This window comes from Pezoporus flaviventris, unplaced genomic scaffold, assembly GCF_033815535.1.
Source record: "Pezoporus flaviventris isolate CSIRO_AGI_PZ_B2104156 unplaced genomic scaffold, CSIRO_AGI_Pfla_v1 ptg000025l, whole genome shotgun sequence".
In the NCBI taxonomy this organism is placed as follows: domain Eukaryota; kingdom Metazoa; phylum Chordata; class Aves; order Psittaciformes; family Psittacidae; genus Pezoporus; species Pezoporus flaviventris.
The window spans coordinates 27,960,204-27,979,889 of NW_026892573.1; the positions used below are offsets into that span (position 1 = coordinate 27,960,204).

At 41.3% G+C, this 19,686-nt stretch overlaps 1 protein-coding gene across 1 annotated transcript in view; it reads right to left on the reverse strand.

Annotated features, from left to right (window-relative positions):
- TMEM135 (transmembrane protein 135) overlaps positions 1–19,686 on the reverse strand; it is a 163,078-nt gene that overhangs the window by 128,147 nt on the left and 15,245 nt on the right. Inside the window, exon 3 of the mRNA XM_061457995.1 lies at positions 16,396–16,488. Within this exon, the coding sequence (XP_061313979.1) occupies positions 16,396–16,488 (93 nt within the window). The remainder of the gene's footprint in view (positions 1–16,395; positions 16,489–19,686) is intronic.

Genomic DNA, 19,686 nt, shown 5'->3' on the forward strand with positions numbered 1-19,686 from the left:
CCTTTGTTACCCCAATTTACACTTTCATGTTGAGCTTCTCGTCAGTGAACACAGCCAAGTCTTTCTCCTCAGGTCTGCCCTCAATCCAGTCTCTGCCCAGCCTGTACATGTGTTTGGGATTGCTTGGACCCAGGAGCAAGGCTTTGCACTTGGCCTTGTTGAACTTCATGAGGTTGGCATTGGTCACCTCTCAAGCATGTCCATGTCCCTCTGGATCCCATCCCTTCCCTCCAGCATATCAACTGAACCACACAGATTTGTGTCATCAGCTAACTCCAAGGATGCATCAGTCCCACTGTCCTTGTCACCAACAAAGATGCTGAACAGGTGTTAAACAGATAATTCGCTTTTTCATTTATACCCTCCACAAAGAAAAGTTTCACTTGATAAAATATGCTTTTCAAACAACGTGGTAAAGTTCAGACCAAACTCTAACAGCAACAGCTCTTCAACTATGGCCTAGAAACCTTAATAGAGAACCACATATTTTTGTGATTGTACAGCCCAGAGGAAAGAGTCTAAAATAACTGCTAAAAATATCAAAAGCTATAGGATAAAAATAGCAAGGAAGCCTAACAGTGCACTGGGCTTTAGTACCAGAAGTGTAGGTAGGAGGTCAAGGGAAATGATTAATCCCCTTTACTTGGCACTCACTATACCAGAGTGCTGCACCCTTGTTTTGTCCCCAGTACAACACAAGCATTGATCAGCCAGTGAGGAGTACCATGAGCATGGCTGGAAGGTCTTGATTTGACCTGAGGAAAGTGTTTTCTGCATCAAGACGCTCAAACACTGGAACAGGGACCCCAAGTGGCTATCCGACCTCTGTCCTCAGAGGTTTGCAAGGCTGAGCAGACAAATCCCTAAGGAAGCTGGCCTGAACACCGTGCTGGTTCTGCTCCGAGCACAGGAAGCTGCACTATCTGACTTCCCAAGGCTCATCTGAACAGTTCTATCATTCTGTGAACAAAAAGCAACTTCAAATTATCATATATAATTTTTTTCCACACATTATAACAGCAGAAGTGATAAATAACCTGGCTTTGTAACTAATACAAACCACAAACACCTTCTTTAGTGAATTAGCCACTTTATTAGAAAGATCCAATTTGCCTTCAGGTATTTCCAGTGAAGTCCACACAACCATGGATAGGCTATTCTAAGGATGCCTACCCTTGCACTTTGTACCCTCCTTTAGACAAGAATCTGGCTGGTCACTGAAGCCAGTTACATCTTTACCTCCACTGCAACACTACAGAGCCCCAAGTCACCCACATACCACTTCCCAAACAAAAACTGAGCTCCTTCAGTTTTTCCACAGTGTTCCCTAAGATTTTAATTGCTCACGACTCTTTACCGAAATTGACCCAGTTTTTCAGAACTCATCTTCAAGTTCTTAAAATGAAAACACGGAAATAAAAAAAAAGATTTAAAAGTTCATATTCTTTGTTTAATCAACAGTAATTTGCCCAGAGAAGCTGTGGCTGCCCCATCCCTGGCATTGCTCGAGGCCAGGTTGGACAGGGCTTGGAGCAACCTGCTCTAACGGAAGGTGTCCCTGCCTGTGGCAGGGGTTGGAACTGGATGAGCTTTAAGGTCCCTTCCAACACAAACCATTCAATGATTTTAAAGTCAAAGAAATCACTAAGTGCCACTGTGAGACTGTGCATGCATCTGCCTGTGAGCAACATTCAAGTCCTGCACATTCTGGAAACTTTAATTTGACTGAGGCTAAAGCCCAAATCCCCTTACACATGAGTTAGAAATCCTCCTCATGCCAACAGAAGCAATGACAAGTGCCCAAACCTGCATGCCAACACATTGTTTGGAGAACAGTTTCCTAAAGAATGTTTTCTTGCTTAGCTTGACACATTATAAAATTCAAAGAATAACCTCACCTTCACAACTAACATGAGCTTTTGCTCCATACAATAGCAAATCATACAAAATATCCACTTTTAAAATGCAATCAAGATGTTTTGTTCCTACGGAACTCACTGCCAGTTCTCTTTATTTATGGTTTTCCTTCAATGTATTTATGGCTTTCCTTAAATACAGAGCTGTTGCTAAGCTAAAAAAAGAAAGCAACAAAAAAAACTAACTTGCCTGACAGTGGGATGAATCCTCTGAACACAGTGGTAAGTGCTCCATCACTGGCAGTGTTCAAGGCCAGGCTGGACAAAGCCTTGGGCAACATGGCCTAAGGTGAGGCATTCCAGCCCCTGGCAGGGGTTGGAACTGGATGATGTTAAGGTTCTTTTCAACTCAAACCTTTTTATGATTCTATGGTTATGATCATGGCAATTTTACCACCAGTTAATTATTGCAACCACAACAGCGCTCAAAGAAGATTTCCAACCGGCAGCAAACACCTCCTCTTTCTCTCAGCAGCAACAGAAGATTGGTAGGCACTTACTTTTAAGCTGTCGCTCTCCCAGTATTCATTCCTCCTTTGGGATATTTCATTCTTTCCCATATTGTGCCTGGCCCTGTCCATCTGATATGTCAAACACGCAGCACTCCAGTCCCTGCGGTTTTCTCATCAAGTGCTTTTTTTGGCACTACAAAGTTTAAAGCATTGTTTTCCCTATTGCCTTATTTCACTTAAGCCACAAACCTTTCCGAGCAGACATCCTGAAATCTAAACGTTCACTGCAATTAATTAAACATATCTGAACTACTCCAACTGCATTTTTTTAACCGGTCCTGTGGCTTTTACGGTCACATTTTGTTTCTTGCTCAAAACTAAAGGGGAAGTGACCAAGTCAGAAATAACAAGACATAACTACCGCAAGATGAATACTGCTACGCACAAAATCCACAGAAACGGACTCAACAGGCACGTCCTTCAGTGAGAACAGCTCTAGGTGTGAGCTGGAGGACTGAGACAGGGGCAAAGCACACACCCAGGCCCCATACCTGCTGCAACTCTTGTAACCCAGCATACAGCAGCTGCTAGTGGTAGAAATCATAGAATCATAGAATAGTTAGGGTTGGAAAGGGCCTTAAGATTATCCATTTCCAACCCCCCTGCCATGGGCAGGGACACCTCACACTAAACCATGTCACCCAAGGCATGGTTTAGTGTGAGGAACCTGAAGATGGATAAAGCAGCATGCTGAAGACATGAAGACAGGCTGAGAAAGTTGGGGCTGTTCAGCCTGAAAAAGAAGGCTGCGTGGTGGGACCCCATAGCAGCTTCCAGTGTCTGAAGGGGGCCTACAAGGATGCTGGGGAGGGATTCTTCATTAGGGACTGTAGTGATAGGACAAGGGGTAATGGGTTCAAACTGAAACAGGGGAGGTTCAGGTTACATACAAGAAAGAAGTTCTTCACTGTGAGGGTGCTGGGGCAGTGCAATGGGTTGCCCAAGGAAGCTGTGAACACCCCATCCCTGGTGGTCTTCAAGGCCAGGTTGAAAAAGCCTTGGGTGACATGGTCTAGTGTGACCCTAGTCCCTGCCTATGGCACAGGATTGGAACAGATGATCTTAAGGCCCTTTCCAACCCAAAACATCCTATGATTCTATGTTTAAAATCTTCATGCATCAATTTAAGACAACACTTCTTAGATTGAACAGCCTCACCAATGGGTTATGCTTCTCTGCTTATATAATGGATTTAAAAACTTGGGGGGCAAAACCTCACCAAAAAAAAAATAGCCAACTCACTGCTAAGACAAGAGTAAGATTAGTTTTTCTATATAGGTTTAGTTTATAGGTTTTTCTAAATAGGTTTAGTTTTTCTCTTTGCTGTTCCGACATCTTTTAGTGTTGTGAAACCAACAATCCTGAATTTGGAATAGGTACCAGAATGAAACAAGTCAAAGTTACCTTTCCTTGTGACCAGTATGACACAATCTGAACTACATGTGGCTTTAAGACAGCAAATTTAGGAAAAAATACATTTTTTATAATGTTTCCTATAAATTCAAGTTTGGATTTGATACAAACACCACTGATCACTGTGTGTGCTGCAGGTTCTGACAGTTATCACCTTATTTTAGCCCATAATCCTTTTGTGGATTCTCTACAAATCTAAGAAATCACTAATAAAATGACTTACAAAGAGGAATCAGTGGATTCAAAAGTATATATGGGGTAGAATACAAAAAAGAAAGGTAAGCACATAACTTATGCTGTACTGACTTGATATAGTAACATTTGAGTATGTTTCTCCTTCAGAAAACTAAAAGAAAGAGTTAACTCTGGCTTGGATTTCTGAACACAAACTAAGAAGCCAACATAGGAGTTTGTAATTGCTCCCCAGACAGGATTTGTGGTCTGCAAAAACAGGAAGAATTCCTCCTCCCAGCTTCCCCCCCATACACTGTAAAACACACCACTTTATAACCTGCAGAATTAAATCACACACACAAATCACAGGTTTCCCCTCAAAAGAAGAGGTCAAAATGAAGCGGGGGGGCTCTGCTCTACAGCAGCTTGACACCACACGCTGACCAAGTATAGATCTGGCGTTGCGATTGCATCCCTGTAATAACACAAGTATCGCAGATTATGTTTAGGGTATCGTTAATCTCTCACACCCACCAATTTCCTACTGACAGCTGGAGGCCAGCAGCGAACTCCTGGTGCAAAAGTTCACTTCAAATCAGCAGGAACAGATAAGCTTCCCAAATAATGCTGAAAATCAGGAAAACAGAGTGAAGCAGTGAGTCTCCAAACAGAAAATGAGTATTTTTTGGGCTTGGTAAATACCAGTCCCAAGTCTTTCACACGAAGATAGTGTTCAGGCACATGACTCCATGTCAAAAATACACAGTTTAAGGAACACACTGTTTTTTAAAGGAATCTTCTATTTCAAAACATGGATTTGTTTAAAGTAGGCAATGGGCACTGCACAGGTTGGGGGAACTGAGTTGCTCAAAGCTGCAAATCAGGGATATTTGCTTTGAGCACACTACATGGTTTCTTGCAAATACTCAGAATTTGTTTTTCTTAAAAGGGTAGAAAATAAACTCAACATGTTCTGTGATTTGAACACAGGCCAAAGAGAGGGTCTGAGAAAACAGGGAACAGAGAGAGGCCAAAAAGAAAATATATCTGCAGTAATACATTCCAGTCAATTTAGGACCCATAATTCTTGCAGAGTTTTCAGCTCGTGCAACACAAGATAACATCTACAGTTTAATTTTTTAACTGCTTTACACTGTATTTTATAGAGTTTCCTACAACATTCCCTCCCTCTTCCTCCTCTCCCAGTTTCTCTATGGTGCTTACAAAGCCAGATTCAAAACAAAGGCTGCCCTACAGAGGGGAAAAAACCTCTTCATTAAAGTGTGATTTAACCTCCCAAGATTCCATGAAGAGATAAAAATCAGATTCCAAAAAGCTCATTAGTTTCATAGAAGGACTGACTAGTAGATAACAGAAGAATAACAAACTAATCAAACCTCAGAAAAAGAAATGAAGGATTTCCAGTGATTCTTTATTAATATTCTTGGTATAGAAGGACTGGATCTTGCCAGGTAAGGCTCCAAGTAACAGTTTCTTTGGAGTGCTGATAGTAACACAGAACTGGGTTTAACTGGCTCAGCCAATCAAACAGAAAACGCTGCCTGAGCACCTTCTCAGGTGAGATACAGCATGTGCTTCTTGACTGCATTCTGGAAGATAAGTGCATGAGGCACAAAAGCAAATACTCTCTTTTTCAGCAAAACTGTCTTGGGGATCAGCATCAGGTCATTACTTCTACATATTCTGCTGGCAATCACAGCTTTTTCATAGCAAAAAGAGGACATAATGGATGGAACTGTTAATGAAAACTAGGAAGAACAGGAGGCCAGCGGACAGAAATTCCAGAGCTACAAAGAGGTGAGGCCCCCTGGCACAGGGTGCCTAGAGAAGCTGTGGCTGCCCCATCCCTGGCAGTGTTCAAGGCCAGGATGGATACAGGGGCTTGGAGCAACCTGCTCTAGTGGAAGGGGTCCCTGCCCACGGCAGGGGGTTGGAACTGGATGCACTTTAAGGTCCCTTCCAACCCAACCACTCTATGATATGCAATATTCTCTGGCCTTGGACATACACTCAGTGTATTTTGGGAGTGAGATGGACAGGAAGAAAGAGTAAAAAAGAAATCTCATAGAATGCTATTACTCTAGCAGACAGCTTGTGGCTGTCCCAACACCACTGGAAATTCATCCAGTATTTGACTCATTCCCCTCTACTTCTACCCTCCAGCCCTCCTCAGGCCGTTCTTCTACCCTCCAGCCTCCTCAGCCATTCACCATACCTTACCTGTACGCTCCAAACCCAGCCCACAGCACCTTGATAAGAAGCAGCTCCAGAGGCTTCCCAAGAAGCCCACTGAATTAGCTGCCTCCCCCTCCCCAAGTCATATTCTGCACCCAGTTTGAGACTATGCATTCCACAATAACAGGGTTTTGATAAGCTACTCAAAAAATCATCTATTTCAAAAGACCTAAGCAGCCAAATGTTCTTTTTCTTGCGTGTCAAACTAGTAGCTATTGTTTTGTTTGCATGTTTCGAGCTAATTTTCTCTTTAGCCCCATCGTGGTTTAATGATTACATCTGTTATGGATTTACACTCATTCTAAAATACCTCAAGCAATATGTAAAAAAGCTAATGTGACAAATCAATTCAACTCAGTTTTTCACAGGGTGTGACCAACTTCTAAATGTCCTTATAGTCACAAACAGCCGAGCAGCTATACCAACACACAAGTAGGGTTTGGAGTCAGACTTGCCAGCCTCAGAGACATTTGCATTTTTCCCCCTCTAGGAGCCCAATAACAGCCTATCACATCATATTAAATACAGGCTTCAAATCCAACTGGAACTCTGAATTAGGCATGCAGAAGATGGATTAACATTGTTATCTATAAGGCCTCGAACACAAGAGGTCCCAAGGAACAGCAGTGTCAGAAGCCAATGGATCCTTCTCTAGAAATGCAGGTAAAGCCATACCAGAAGTTTTGACTGAGAGGCCTTTCACAGAATCACAGTATAGTTTGGGTTGGAAGGGCTTCAAAGGACATATAGCCAAATCCCCCTGCAATGAGGAGGGACATCTTCAACTAGATCAGGCTGCCCAGAACCACATCCAGCCTGACCTTGAATGCCTCAAGGGGTGGTGTATCCATCACCTCTCTGGGCAACCCATGCCAGTGTTTTACCACCCTCATTGTAAAGAATTTTTCCTCACATCTTGTCTGAATCTCTCTCTTTAGTTTAAAACCATCACCCCTCATCCTGTCACAAGCCCTGCTAAAGTCTTTCCCTATCTTTTTTCAGGCCCCTTTTAGGAACTGAGAAGTCAATTTCTGGCTGCACATCAGTATTTGATGAAGAGCTGTGCCAGATACTACAGACAGACATTGATGTGACACTTCACCCACCAAAGACAGAAAGAAGCTATTGCCAAGTTCAGTCTAAACCTATTATTTTCTAACTTTAGGCTCCAAGATCCAAAATGCCAATGGCTGATGTTAGAACATTTCTGCTAGTTCCTCAGTCCATTGATCACAAGGAATAAGAGACACTGAAGAAGAGCTGAAAAGGAAAAACTTATCACTAATGAAGCAAGACTGAGCATACACAAATTCCCTCCAGTAGACAAAATGATGCTGTACTATCAGACAGTCCATATTGCTTCAGTCTTTCACTAAAGCTGAAGCAGTGGATTATGATGAGAGGTTCATGAGACCTGTTCTAGGCTTGCATTTGACATCATGTACTCTGATGTTCCTGCTTTTCAGACAGACCATCTTTAGAGGAATCTGCTTACTTTATCAGAAAGGTCCAAACTGGAGGGGAAGTCATCTGATTATAAGAAACACTATAAAAACCATAGGACTTACCAAAGGAAATTAAAACATGTCATTTTCTGCCCTGGGATCTCGAGGGGAAAGGGCAAGAAGGGGAAGCAAGATGTTTAACCACAGTACACTGCTCTAATCTTCACCACAAAAAACCTTCCTGTGGTTAAATATAGCAAATCATTCCCATTCTAGGTTCCCACCTCCACGCTTTTTCCTGTGTTAGCTGGAGCTAATGACGACCTTAATTCCTCGGGAGCAATGAGACTACAGGAAAGAGTCAATTCATTTACAGAGGGTTTATAAGTGTGGCTCATGTGGAAACAAGGATTTAAGCACCTCTCATCTCTACTGCCTAAAAACAATACCCTTCAAGCAGACCTGAGGAATGTATAGCAGAAAAATCCCCTCCAACTCTTTCAGGCAGTGCACCAAGGTGGGCAGAGATGTTACCTCGCCAGGTAAATGTCAAACTTCTCATTGCTCCAGCAGCCAGCACTGCAGCCAGCTCACCAGGGCAGCAGCTGAAGTTTATCCTATCCTAGCAGAGTATTTATTATTCCCCCTCTGGGAGCTGTACATTACACACAAGCATTCAGACACAGAAGATGTATTAAGTGTTTGCTCAAGCCAAGGAAGTCCAAATGAGCGTCTCCTGGATGCTAGCACTGAGCAGACAGAACAGAGCAATTAATCCTCTGTGCCACTGGAATCCAAGTCAGAACAGTCCAATGTTCAGCAGCAGGCTGAATTTTAACATTTTAGCTGTAGGCATTTCAACAGCACTGTAAGTTTTCTAAGGAGGTGGTTGTGGGGTTAATGATGAAAAGCAGAATACAAAATTCCACCACCACTCAGATGAATAAATCACATTTACTTAGTTTTCAGCCCATAAAGTACAAGATTTGCCAAAAGTGGTCCTTAGAAAAATGAAAATAAGCTTTAATTATATTCAAGTCTCAATTCCTCATGGAGCAGCACATGAAGAGTTAACTACAGAGTCACCTGGGATCTGTCAGAGCTTGCAGCCTGACCTTAGCACTGCCCTTTGTCCATCCATGCTGGCCTCATGTCAGCTGACAGAGGTAGTACAGAGCTTAATGGGTGCTGCCTGGGATGACTTATCACTAACCTCCTGGCTGGTGCTGTGCCTAAGCTGGTAAATCCTCCTCAGGCTCAGGAATTGGAGACCATTGAGCAAATGCAACCAAACCATCCCCCATGATCCAGCTCAGTTCTGACTGTAACAACACTGAGAGATGTCTGCAAGACATTCTCCAGCATCTCCAGAATGACAGGTATATATTTTACATGGGGTATGCCAGTGTACTTACTCTGTCTGCCTGTGTTAACCCAGAAAATGGATTGTTGACTATAAAGCTGTAGCTGCTCTCCTGCTCTTCCACCTTGTGCAAGACCTCAAGGGCCACTCAAGCAAGTAAATGTTTCCAACACTCAAATGCTGCAAGCTGAAAACTTCTGAAACTTGGCTGTTGAACACTTTTGCAGACATAGCTGCAGTTTTTCAGAAGCCTGATTCCTTTTTATAACCATGGAATAAATGCATGGGACTGGGATCACTGATCCCCAAGGATCCTTCATGCTCCATTCACAACTATAGGATTCATCTTGCCAAATTTCTGCCATCTGAAGTGGGTGAAATCTAGCTTAAGACAATTATTTAGTCTCCCTTTGTAACTAAGACAATACGAGTCCAGTGGTTTCTTTAGATCTTCTTTTGCTGTTGATGCACTTAAAACCCCTTCCTGTTGTCTCTGCCCCATTTGCTTGACTTAGGACACACTGGAGTTGCCTGCTCCTGTACTTATAAAATGTGGTTCTTAAAAAACTGACTTCATTAATATTAACTGGAACTTTCTCTAGAATTAACATTTAATGCTGTAACAATAAGTGAAACACAGAAATCTCTCCAAAAATATAAACAAAGGAACATACCCTGCAGAGATCATTAATCTTTCTAGTGTTGAGCACCCAGCTATAGGGGTTCTTTTCCAGACTGGAAGCTGACTGTGTCAGGACAAACATAACATAAAGCAGGCGAACCCATTTCTCAGACAAATTACTGTAAACCCTTGATTAGAAACACTTTAGCCCTTTGCTGGGCACAAGCTCCCACAAACAGCCAAAGTCAGCAAGATATGCTCCTCTCAATGAAAAACACTCCCAAGAGCTGCCCATCCACTCACAACATTCCCACAATAACTGCATCTTCCAGCCTGACTCCTGCCCTTCCAGGCAGCCTAGAAAGATCAGTGACTTCCCTCCCTCTGCTAACTGTAGGAGCAACCTGCTCTAGTGGAAGATGCCCCTGACAGGGGGCTGGGACTGGATGAGCTCTAAGTCCCCTTCCAACCCAAACCAGTCTGTGATTCTGTGATCCTGTAACTACAGCAGTAGCAGCCCTCAAATCATGCAGCAAAACATGTTCAAATGTTTACATGCTGTTACTACAAAAACACAGACCTCTCAAACAATGGCTCTCACCAAGGCAGTTGCTGAAGTGCCATGGATTTAATATTGTTTGGTTTAGAAACAAAAAGCATTCCATTAACTTCTACAGCTTGGCTCCATATTTCACAGTAATAATCACTTCAGAGGAATACAACTCCAAAACTTGTTTTCCTGCTCTACCAGATTACACCACAAAACACTCATGTGAGTGATCCAAACTCGAGGGTTTTTTTCCACAACATAAAGATGCAAAAGCTAATCCCTCAGTGTAGCTGCCTCACTCAATCTTTTACCTGCACCAAGTAAGCCTGAAGCTTGCACAAACACTCACTGTGGTAGAAGTCTGTTTTGACCACCATACTGGTGATTTATAGGTTCCCCTAAAATACAATATTAAACCAGGTAACTGTAAAGCATTTTGAGAAGGGCCATTGTCACCTCAAGTCTAAATATAGTATAGTACTATACAGAAATATATAGCAACAGAGACATATTTGAAAGGACAAGCCTATGAAAAGGCGGTATTTATTTACAGCGTACACTCTTTACCATTCCTATGCTGCCATATTCTTCCTTATAATGTATTTAGACTAATGGCAATTAGGGCAAGCAAATAACACTGACAGGAACTGTTTGATCAGGAGAGCAAACATACAGTCTCAGAATTCCATGCTCTTACACAAATGTTTCCATCACTTTTCTAAGCAATATGAAGTAATACTTGTGCTTCCAAGACACTAAAAACATGTATATACACAGATGTCCTCTATAACATGCACTGGATCACTTTCTAAATGTACATGCTTTAAATATTTTTGAGAATCCAGTCCACTGGTTTTCTTGATGAAAACACCCAACGTTTACAACTAAAACCATGTTGCCCATCGTTGCCCAGAGCGAGATTTTACAACCAAATTACAAACCCCCTAAATCTCCAGTTTTATAAGACCATCAGTGACACAGTCTTGACTGTAGTGACGAGACAGGCGCCGCTATAATGTTAACAGCCAGTATGTAAACAGTAATGCAGCCTAAGGGGGTCAGGGGCGATCCCAGAAGGGTCCCTTCAGAGCTGCCACATAACTTGGAGGTGGCTGGAGTTAAACTTTCTTTAGCTTAATTACTTACTAAGGAAGAAATAAGTTAGCCAGGTACTAAGACAATTAATTTCACTATAACTGTGTCCCTTCTTAAAGCTTTCTAGTTCTCAAAACTCACTAATACATTACTATTTTGAACAAGAGTCCAACAAACTGAAGTCTGCCATTTAATTAATAGCAAAACACAAACGGTTTAAAAACATCAGCACATTTCCAAAACACTTAATATCATTCAGATTGCCCAGGGAAGTTAGAGATGCTCCATTTCTAGCAGCGCTCAAGGCCTGGCTGGACAGGGCTTGGAGCAACCTGGCCTAGTGGAAGGGGGGTTGGAACCAGATGAGCTTTAAGGCCCCTTCCAAGCCAAACCATTCTGTGATTCTATGCTTCTTTTCCTTGAGAGAAATCACAGAGCTCTTAAATACAGGCTCTTCACTGAGCTATCAGACTTCCTCGTATTAGAAATCAGGAAGGCACCACCGATCTAATCAGATTTCCAGTAACATGCAGGCCCCAGCCAAGCCTCAAATCCCATTTCAACAGCTTCATTCACAACCATTTAACAAGTATATTCAGTTACTTCCTTTCCTTCTAACTGTCTCAGTGCTTCTAGAACAAGGTAGTACCATGTCTTCCAGTCTAAGCCACGCACCTCCTCCTTTACTACAGGCTCAATCCCTGTTGTTAGCAGTCGACAGATGCTGAAAAATGACTGGAGTCTGTTACTTTGAATTACAAGCAGAAACCAAAATACTCATCTTTCAGAACTACAAACAACTAAAATTGCTTATCATCAACAATTTGAAACCACACCTATGAGTAAACAAGGAGTGGACTGGTAAAACAACTCCATACAAAGGATAATCAAATGATTTCCCAAGGAAGCTTAAAAAAATTAATGCACTTGAGTCATATTTCCACCTTTGAAGAGGCATTAATACAACTTTTAATGCCTAACACTACAGATCTAAATTCTGTCATAAAAGCATTGCATCATTTTTCTTTACTAGAAGACATAAAAAGCGAAACTGTAAAGAAAATTATATTCTTCTATACACTTGTACAATTGCACCAGTTAGAAGCTTACTCATTATAATAGAGCCATAGTTATGACAATACATACATCAAGAGTAATTAAAATGTTGAAGTCACCATCAAATAATCAAAAGGAATTACAAAAATGCACGTAGTAATGAATGGTGCAGATTTCCCCAGGAAAAGGGAGCACTTTCCTTATTTGCAAGCACATTTTCTGTGCATGTGAAAACACGTACCACCTACAATATTGTTTCACCTCACTTTTCAACACCTCTGCCAGAGACATAAATACAGCAAAAAAGAAATAACTGTGTAACAGCTATTCATAGAATCACAGGATCATAGAATAGTTAGGGTTGGAAGGGACCTTAAGATCATCCAGTTTTTCAGGGAGGAGGGGAAGCTGTGAGGAAGCAGAGACAAGTTGCCTGACTGGGTTTAAACCACGGCACATGGCAGGGCTAACATTAAAAAGGATTAAAATCTCTAGTGTACGAGATAACGTACAGTCAAAATCAGCTGAACTTTAACTCTGTGTCCTCTTCGCACTTTTCAGAGCATCAAACATGCATCAGCTCTGCAGCTAACAGATGTCAGACTGTCATTTATAAATCCTGCACTGGCCAGTAAGAATGCAAAAATCCAGAGTTACTCCTACCAGAGTAAGGGACTAAAGGTAGAGAACATTAGAAACGCATCATCTCCATGCTTATCTATTTACATTCAATCATTATCTAAGAAATAATTCTTATCAAAACATCACTGAATCATAACATGACTAGCTGTCCTCTGGTAACCTCACAGAACATAGAATTATAGAATGGTTAGGGTTGGAAAGGACCTTACGATCGTCTAGTCCCAACATTCATGTATAAATACACAAAACAGGTTTACAAGTCTATTTATTCCTCGGGCCTTTCCACAGATCCTAATAAATCAGTTTTCACAGACAGGATAACCATGTTTTATCACCACCAAATAGAATACACATGGATATACTAACTGGCAAAGTATATCTTTATAGAACTGTAGCAGCACAATAAAATGCAGATCATTTCCTGACTCTCTCTCAAGCTCCTCTGCAACATCACCGCCCTTTCTCATCACCAGTGCCATGCAAGTCTGCAATCACATATTACACAGATCAAACTCTAATCACACGAGTTCCGTAACACACTAGAAAACACGCTCCTCCTCAGGATTCTAATGCTCCTAGACATGCTATCCATCTCTTTTTCCTGTTCTTCCCTAAGGATTATAAAACATACAAGGCAGGCACACATGAGCAGCAGCACTTGGAAGCAAATCTGATTTACAAGCCTGCTGTTCCCAAGTACAGGACTGACAGAGATGCTGTGCAAGCAAATGCCAGTGAGGTACTTAAAATAGGGTATCCACTTGGGAAGAGATTAAGTGATTAAGCTCAATGTTGCTGCCAGCTGCTAGTAGCAATTTGAAGGGCTGGAGATATGTTTATGAACTCAAATCAGGACTTTTTCCCACCTTCCTGCTTCTTCTACTACAATTTGTTAAAGCTACTCAGGAAGACAAGTGAGAATGCCACTGTGTCTCTGTGCCAAACGACCATCTCCTACGAGACTACAAGGCTATGAAAGCTTGATTTTGCCTGTAACAGAAGCTAACAAGCAAACAGATGTGAAATCAGAAAGTCGTATGTCACTAAGCCTGGCAGCAGCAGCATTTCACACATTATATACACTGTTAGCATGTAGTAACACACCAAACAACTTGATATTTAAAAAAAGCCCCTAAACTTTCAATTACCTTTAGATGCCATTTAACATCTTTTTCCCCTACTAACAATGACCCCACGTTCTGAGCTGCATGTGTTACACTGCGATACAAATGCTGCCTTTTTGCATTTTATCTCATGCAATACAAGAAAGCTGGGGCTCTTCAGCCTGGAGAACAGAAGCTGCGTGGACACCTCACAGCAGCTTCCAATATCTGAAGGGGGACTATAGGGATGCTGGGGAGGGACCCTTTTCATTAGGGACTATAACGGGTTGAAACTTAAACAGGGGAAGTTTAGATTGAATATAAGGAAGAAGTTCTTTACTTGTAAGGGTGGTGAGGCACTGGAATGGGTTGCCCAGGGAAGCTGTGAATACTCCATCCCTGGCAGTGTTCAAGGCCAGGTTGGACAGAGCCTTGGGTGGCATGGTTTAGTGTGAGGTGGCCCTGCCCATGGCAGGGGTTGGAACTAGATGATCTTCAGGACCTTTCCAATCCAAAACATTCTATGAATGTGAACTTTTTAGGCAAAATACCATTGGTCACACATTTTGCACTCTGTCAGAAAAGAGAATAACCTTCCAGGAACTGAGTATTTCACCACTATTCATTACATCCATGCTATACCAACCTCTTTTTGTCATTTTCACACACCTCTATTTCAACTTTGATTTATTTCAAATTGCAGGTACTAAATAGGAGCCTGTTAACATACCAAAGCTTTTTCATACATTGCCACTAGGACTTACAGAAATATCCATTTGACACAAAATTTGTTTGCCTACTGTTCTTGCTACACTTAGCTTTCAAGTTTGAATTTCAAAGTTGTTTCACTGTTACACAAAACCTCATACATGTTTGGGCGCACAAGCAGTTTCAACTCAAATATTCTGAAAGCTACAGGAAGCTCACAGATGGACAACCAGCCTCATCTCTTCCCTTTTAACCTTATCTAGAAATAATAGAAGACTGACACACAAAATCCTCACACTCTAACAGGTCTGCAGGAAAAGTTAAGCCATTGCTGCTCAAAGAGAGAAAATGCATTTGATCTCACTGCAAAATGAAACTCTGATGCCTGTGGCAGTGCTGGAGCCTAAGGAACTAGACAAAGTTCTACCAAAATATGTCCACCCTCTTAGGAAGTAACTGAAAATCAAACAGCTGGGAAGGACATTAAAAAGATAATTAACTTATTTAGTAATTTTATTATGATTTTTCTCTATAGTGACATTAAATGAAGTGACTTAGATGCGCTCCCACCTCTCCAGAAGTTCTCACCCATCCTCAATCTTCAAAACCAATGGATAATGCGTTCCTTCAAAAGGGCAGAACTTTCGGTATCTTATCCAAAACCTGGCTTAGGTTTTGCTTACTCCATGACTGCTCAGGAATGGAGCCAGTCAACAACATGATGTATACATATCTGCAGTTATTTGGAATGACTGCTTAAGGAAGTTTCAGATATTCACAGTAACCAAAAATGCATTTGCATCATATTTAGTACTAACCCCCCCCACCTCATCTTTTAAAGAGTAATCTCTTACATTATCCTTTTGTCACCTTCTCTACTTCGAATAAAGCTTACTAACCAGATGACTAAGGCATCTCACACAGTATTAAACATTATAACTTTCATTACTGATACAAACTACCAATAGAAGTTGAACGCCGAAACATAACAACCTTACAAGTGAGGATTTCACCCACCACCTCTCATGGCTTTTGGCTACTCTTGAATCACTCAGAATCTTGCTTCCCCCTTCTTCATGTTTTAGTAACAAACTTCCCATTGGCAGCTGAACTTCAGCACCTTCTCTTCAGTGAAATCTTTGCCTTCTGTATCCTTACATTTTATCCAATTTTGGATGAAACTTCAGCCCTTCCAGTCATTTCTTTCCACAAAATCCGATTACTGGTGTGTCTTAACTAACTTCACATCCTTAACTCATCAGCAACTTCCATTAGGATGCTCCTACTCTGTGACTAATCACAAACGTTAAATTATCTTTAAAAACACACAGAAAAAAAACAGTTTAAGAAATCCTACACAATCAAGCAACCCAATTACCCATTAAACAAGGGAAACAAACCACAACCAAGAAACTGAATATTTGTGTTTACTTCCCAGTAGCTTTCTAGGTTTAAATCTAAGGTTGTAAAAGACACTATTTCAAATAAACTCCATTTCCAGCATTACATGAAACTGCAAATCCATAAACACAAACTGTACCTGCTTTTCCTTTCAATGAGAATAGCCATGTAGGAGGCAGGTAATGCAGCACCAAAGCCAGGAGACCAGATGTAGAATTTTCCAAGTATCTTCCTGCAAATGTAATTTGTACACATATTACATGCAAAGCAACTGAAATATTCACATACAACAGCATAGTTTACTTTTATTATAAAATTACACACACTTAAGATTCATTTTGTCCCTTTACATTAATCACCACTTACAAATAAATACTAATTATGCTGGTTTTAGAGTTGGACAGTTCTCAGAGGGGTTCTGGAAGAGCTTCATAACCATGAAACACCTGAAGCACTGCATTAATATATCCATTTCATCTGAAGGATTCCTTTGCTCCAAAGCAAACAGTGCTTTCAAGAGATGGTTCTGAAAAGCTCCACATACTAATCACTGAAAAATCTCCTGTAAGAACTCTTAGTTATTCTTCCCCCTGCTAATATTCCAAGTACATTTTCAGGAAGATGTGCTTTATGGAATATAGGGATACAATCAGGTGAGCCAGAAATCAAATCAAATTAATATCATAGAATCATAGAATGGTTCAGGTTGGAAAGCACCTTAAATTTCATCCAGTTCCAACCCCTGCCATGGGTACGGATGCCTCACCCTAGACCACACTGCCCAAAGCTCTGTCTAACCTGGCCTTGAACACTACCAGGGATGGGTATCATATACATCATGCTCATGAGATAGTCAACTGATGCTAAAAGCAGTAAACCACTCATTTACAGCAAGCCAAGGAATCAATCTGCACATTACAAGAAGTGACATGCCAGTTCTAGTAAGGTGGGAAAGCTCTCATTTTTTGCAACAAGATCTGGATTTCATTCAGAGAGTCCACAAAATTCAACCAGCAAAATTAATCCAACAATAAGTTGAAAACAACAGTTATACAAATAACATCTAAGAAAATATTTCTCTAAATTGGTCACTGTTAAAGGAAGAAAACCAAAATGCATGTCAGAGAATGTCACTGACCACATTTGGTCTGCTCAGGACACCTGTACCATCCAACTCATTCAGGGTGATCACAGAAGCAAACAATGGTCAGGGAGTCATGAGATTTGGCAGCATGATAATAAGCATACTTCAATTACACCAACACTGCCAGGTTGGCAAGAATTACTAATGCAGGAAAACATGGAGTCTTCCACCCTTCCCAAAACACAGCAAACAACAATAGCAAACACATATAGATACAGACATAAATACAGGGTACAAAAGGAAATGTCCTCAGGTAAAATTTCATGCTGACAAAACAGAAGAACAAGGATAATCAATACCATCTGATTAGCCCATTTTTAACCTTGCTGTAAAAGGCCTGATCAGCCTCATTTCATACTTCTGCACAAACGGTATTACCAGTGAGCAATGCCAGCTCATGTTCATAACTGAAAAGAGAGCCAGTGTATCAGCAGTAAGTGATGTAATGGCAATTACACACACTGCTCATTCCCACGGCTGCAGGAGGAGAATTTCTCAGGATGACAATGCCAAATGCTGCAGGAGCTAAAGTTCATTATTAGGACTCTCTCAGAAAGCAATTACTGTATGAAGTTTCAGAGAAGCCATCTGAAATAAGTATGAACACATCTTCCCAGACACACCTGTTAAGTAACAGAACAAATGCCTTTTTCTGTGGGAAAGAAACAGGAATTTGTTCTTTTGGCATGGTTTAGAATCTCTCTAAGAATGCTTCCATGTATGGTTTGATAAGATTTTGAAAACAACTGGAACATTTTGCATAGTAAAACCTAGTGGAAATTAAAACGTCCAATCAGCTAAGTGAAGGATTTAAACTTCTGCTGAAGTAAATGAAAACAAGGGGGCTTTCTTCCTTATTTACATGGTTATTTTCACATGGTCTATGGTTAGAAATTGGAATGAGAAGTATGAGTTCTTTCAGGTTATGCACCTAATTCCTCAATGTATAACTGTATCCAAAACTCAAAAGCTGGTGGATACATAAGGCTGAATCTAATTAAGTAGGCTAATCTAAAGCTGTACACGGACAAACTTAATTACTCTAGTTTAGACTAAGAGAACTATGTCTTCATGAGGTTTTTCATTTAATAACCCCAAAACCTAACAATCCCACCTCTCATGTAACAAATGTAATGCTTGTCAGCACTGGAGCCTCGTGCTTCCGTCTGACGCCCAGACAGATGTAGTCTTCTGGATCTCACCAGCTGAAGAGATTACAACCTCCAGCTGGCCTATCACACACCCCTACCAGAGATCAACACTCTAGTGCTCTGCCAACAGAGCAGTCTGTAGAGACCCCAGTTCACTCCAATAAGTAAAGAGGAGGGGGTAAAACCCAGAGGTCAGCCTATAAGGATGCTGGGGAGGGACTCTTCATTAGGGACTCTAGTGATAGGACAAGGGGTAATGGGTTCACACTTAAACAGGGGAAGTTCAGACTGGATATAAGGAGGAAGTTCTTTACTGTAAGGGTGGTGAGGCACTGGAATGGGTTGCCTAAGGAAGTTGTGAATGCTCCATCCCTGGCAGTGTTCAAGGCCAGGGTGGACACAGCCGTGGATGGCATGGTTTAATGTGAGGTGTCCCTGCCCATGGCAGCGGGATTGAACTGGATGCTCTTAAGGTCCTTTACAACCCTAAGTATTCTATGAGTCTATGATTCTAAGTGAGTTTGGTAATCCCTTCTAGGCTGAGAACATCTATCCACAGCCTAAGTCACTGCTACTACTGGATATAGATGGTTTTGACATTTTGCCCACATATGAAATGGTGAGAATATTAAACAATCGTGCTTTATTGCTTTAAGCTTTACATCCTTGAAAATCTTTGCAGCAGTTTCAATTTTGGTGGTTTTCTCTAGCTGAAATATTACAAGAGCACCAAAATGACGTATTAGCACAAGCCAGACTTCTCAATGACAAATCTCATATTGAGATATTTTAATTGCTACTGGATGACTAAGATGTATTTTCAGTACACCCACTGACTGAAGATTCACTGGGACTTTGGTAAAGTTACAAAGAGATGAAGAGGTCACTTCACCCAGGACACCCTGTATGCCTGCCAATACATCTCCTGCTTGTTGCTACAGAAGAAGGGAGCAGGCAATCCTTCTCAAATCAGGAACTGTGCAGGTAAATGTGAGTTAACATGTCCAGCTACAAAGCCTTTAGTATGTTGCTTTGGTGTAGAACTGCAGGAGGATAAGTTCAGCAACCTGCATGGGACATAGATGCTCCTGAGTAACTGCTGCTCCCTCTGTAATGTACCTTCCAAGCAAAAAAA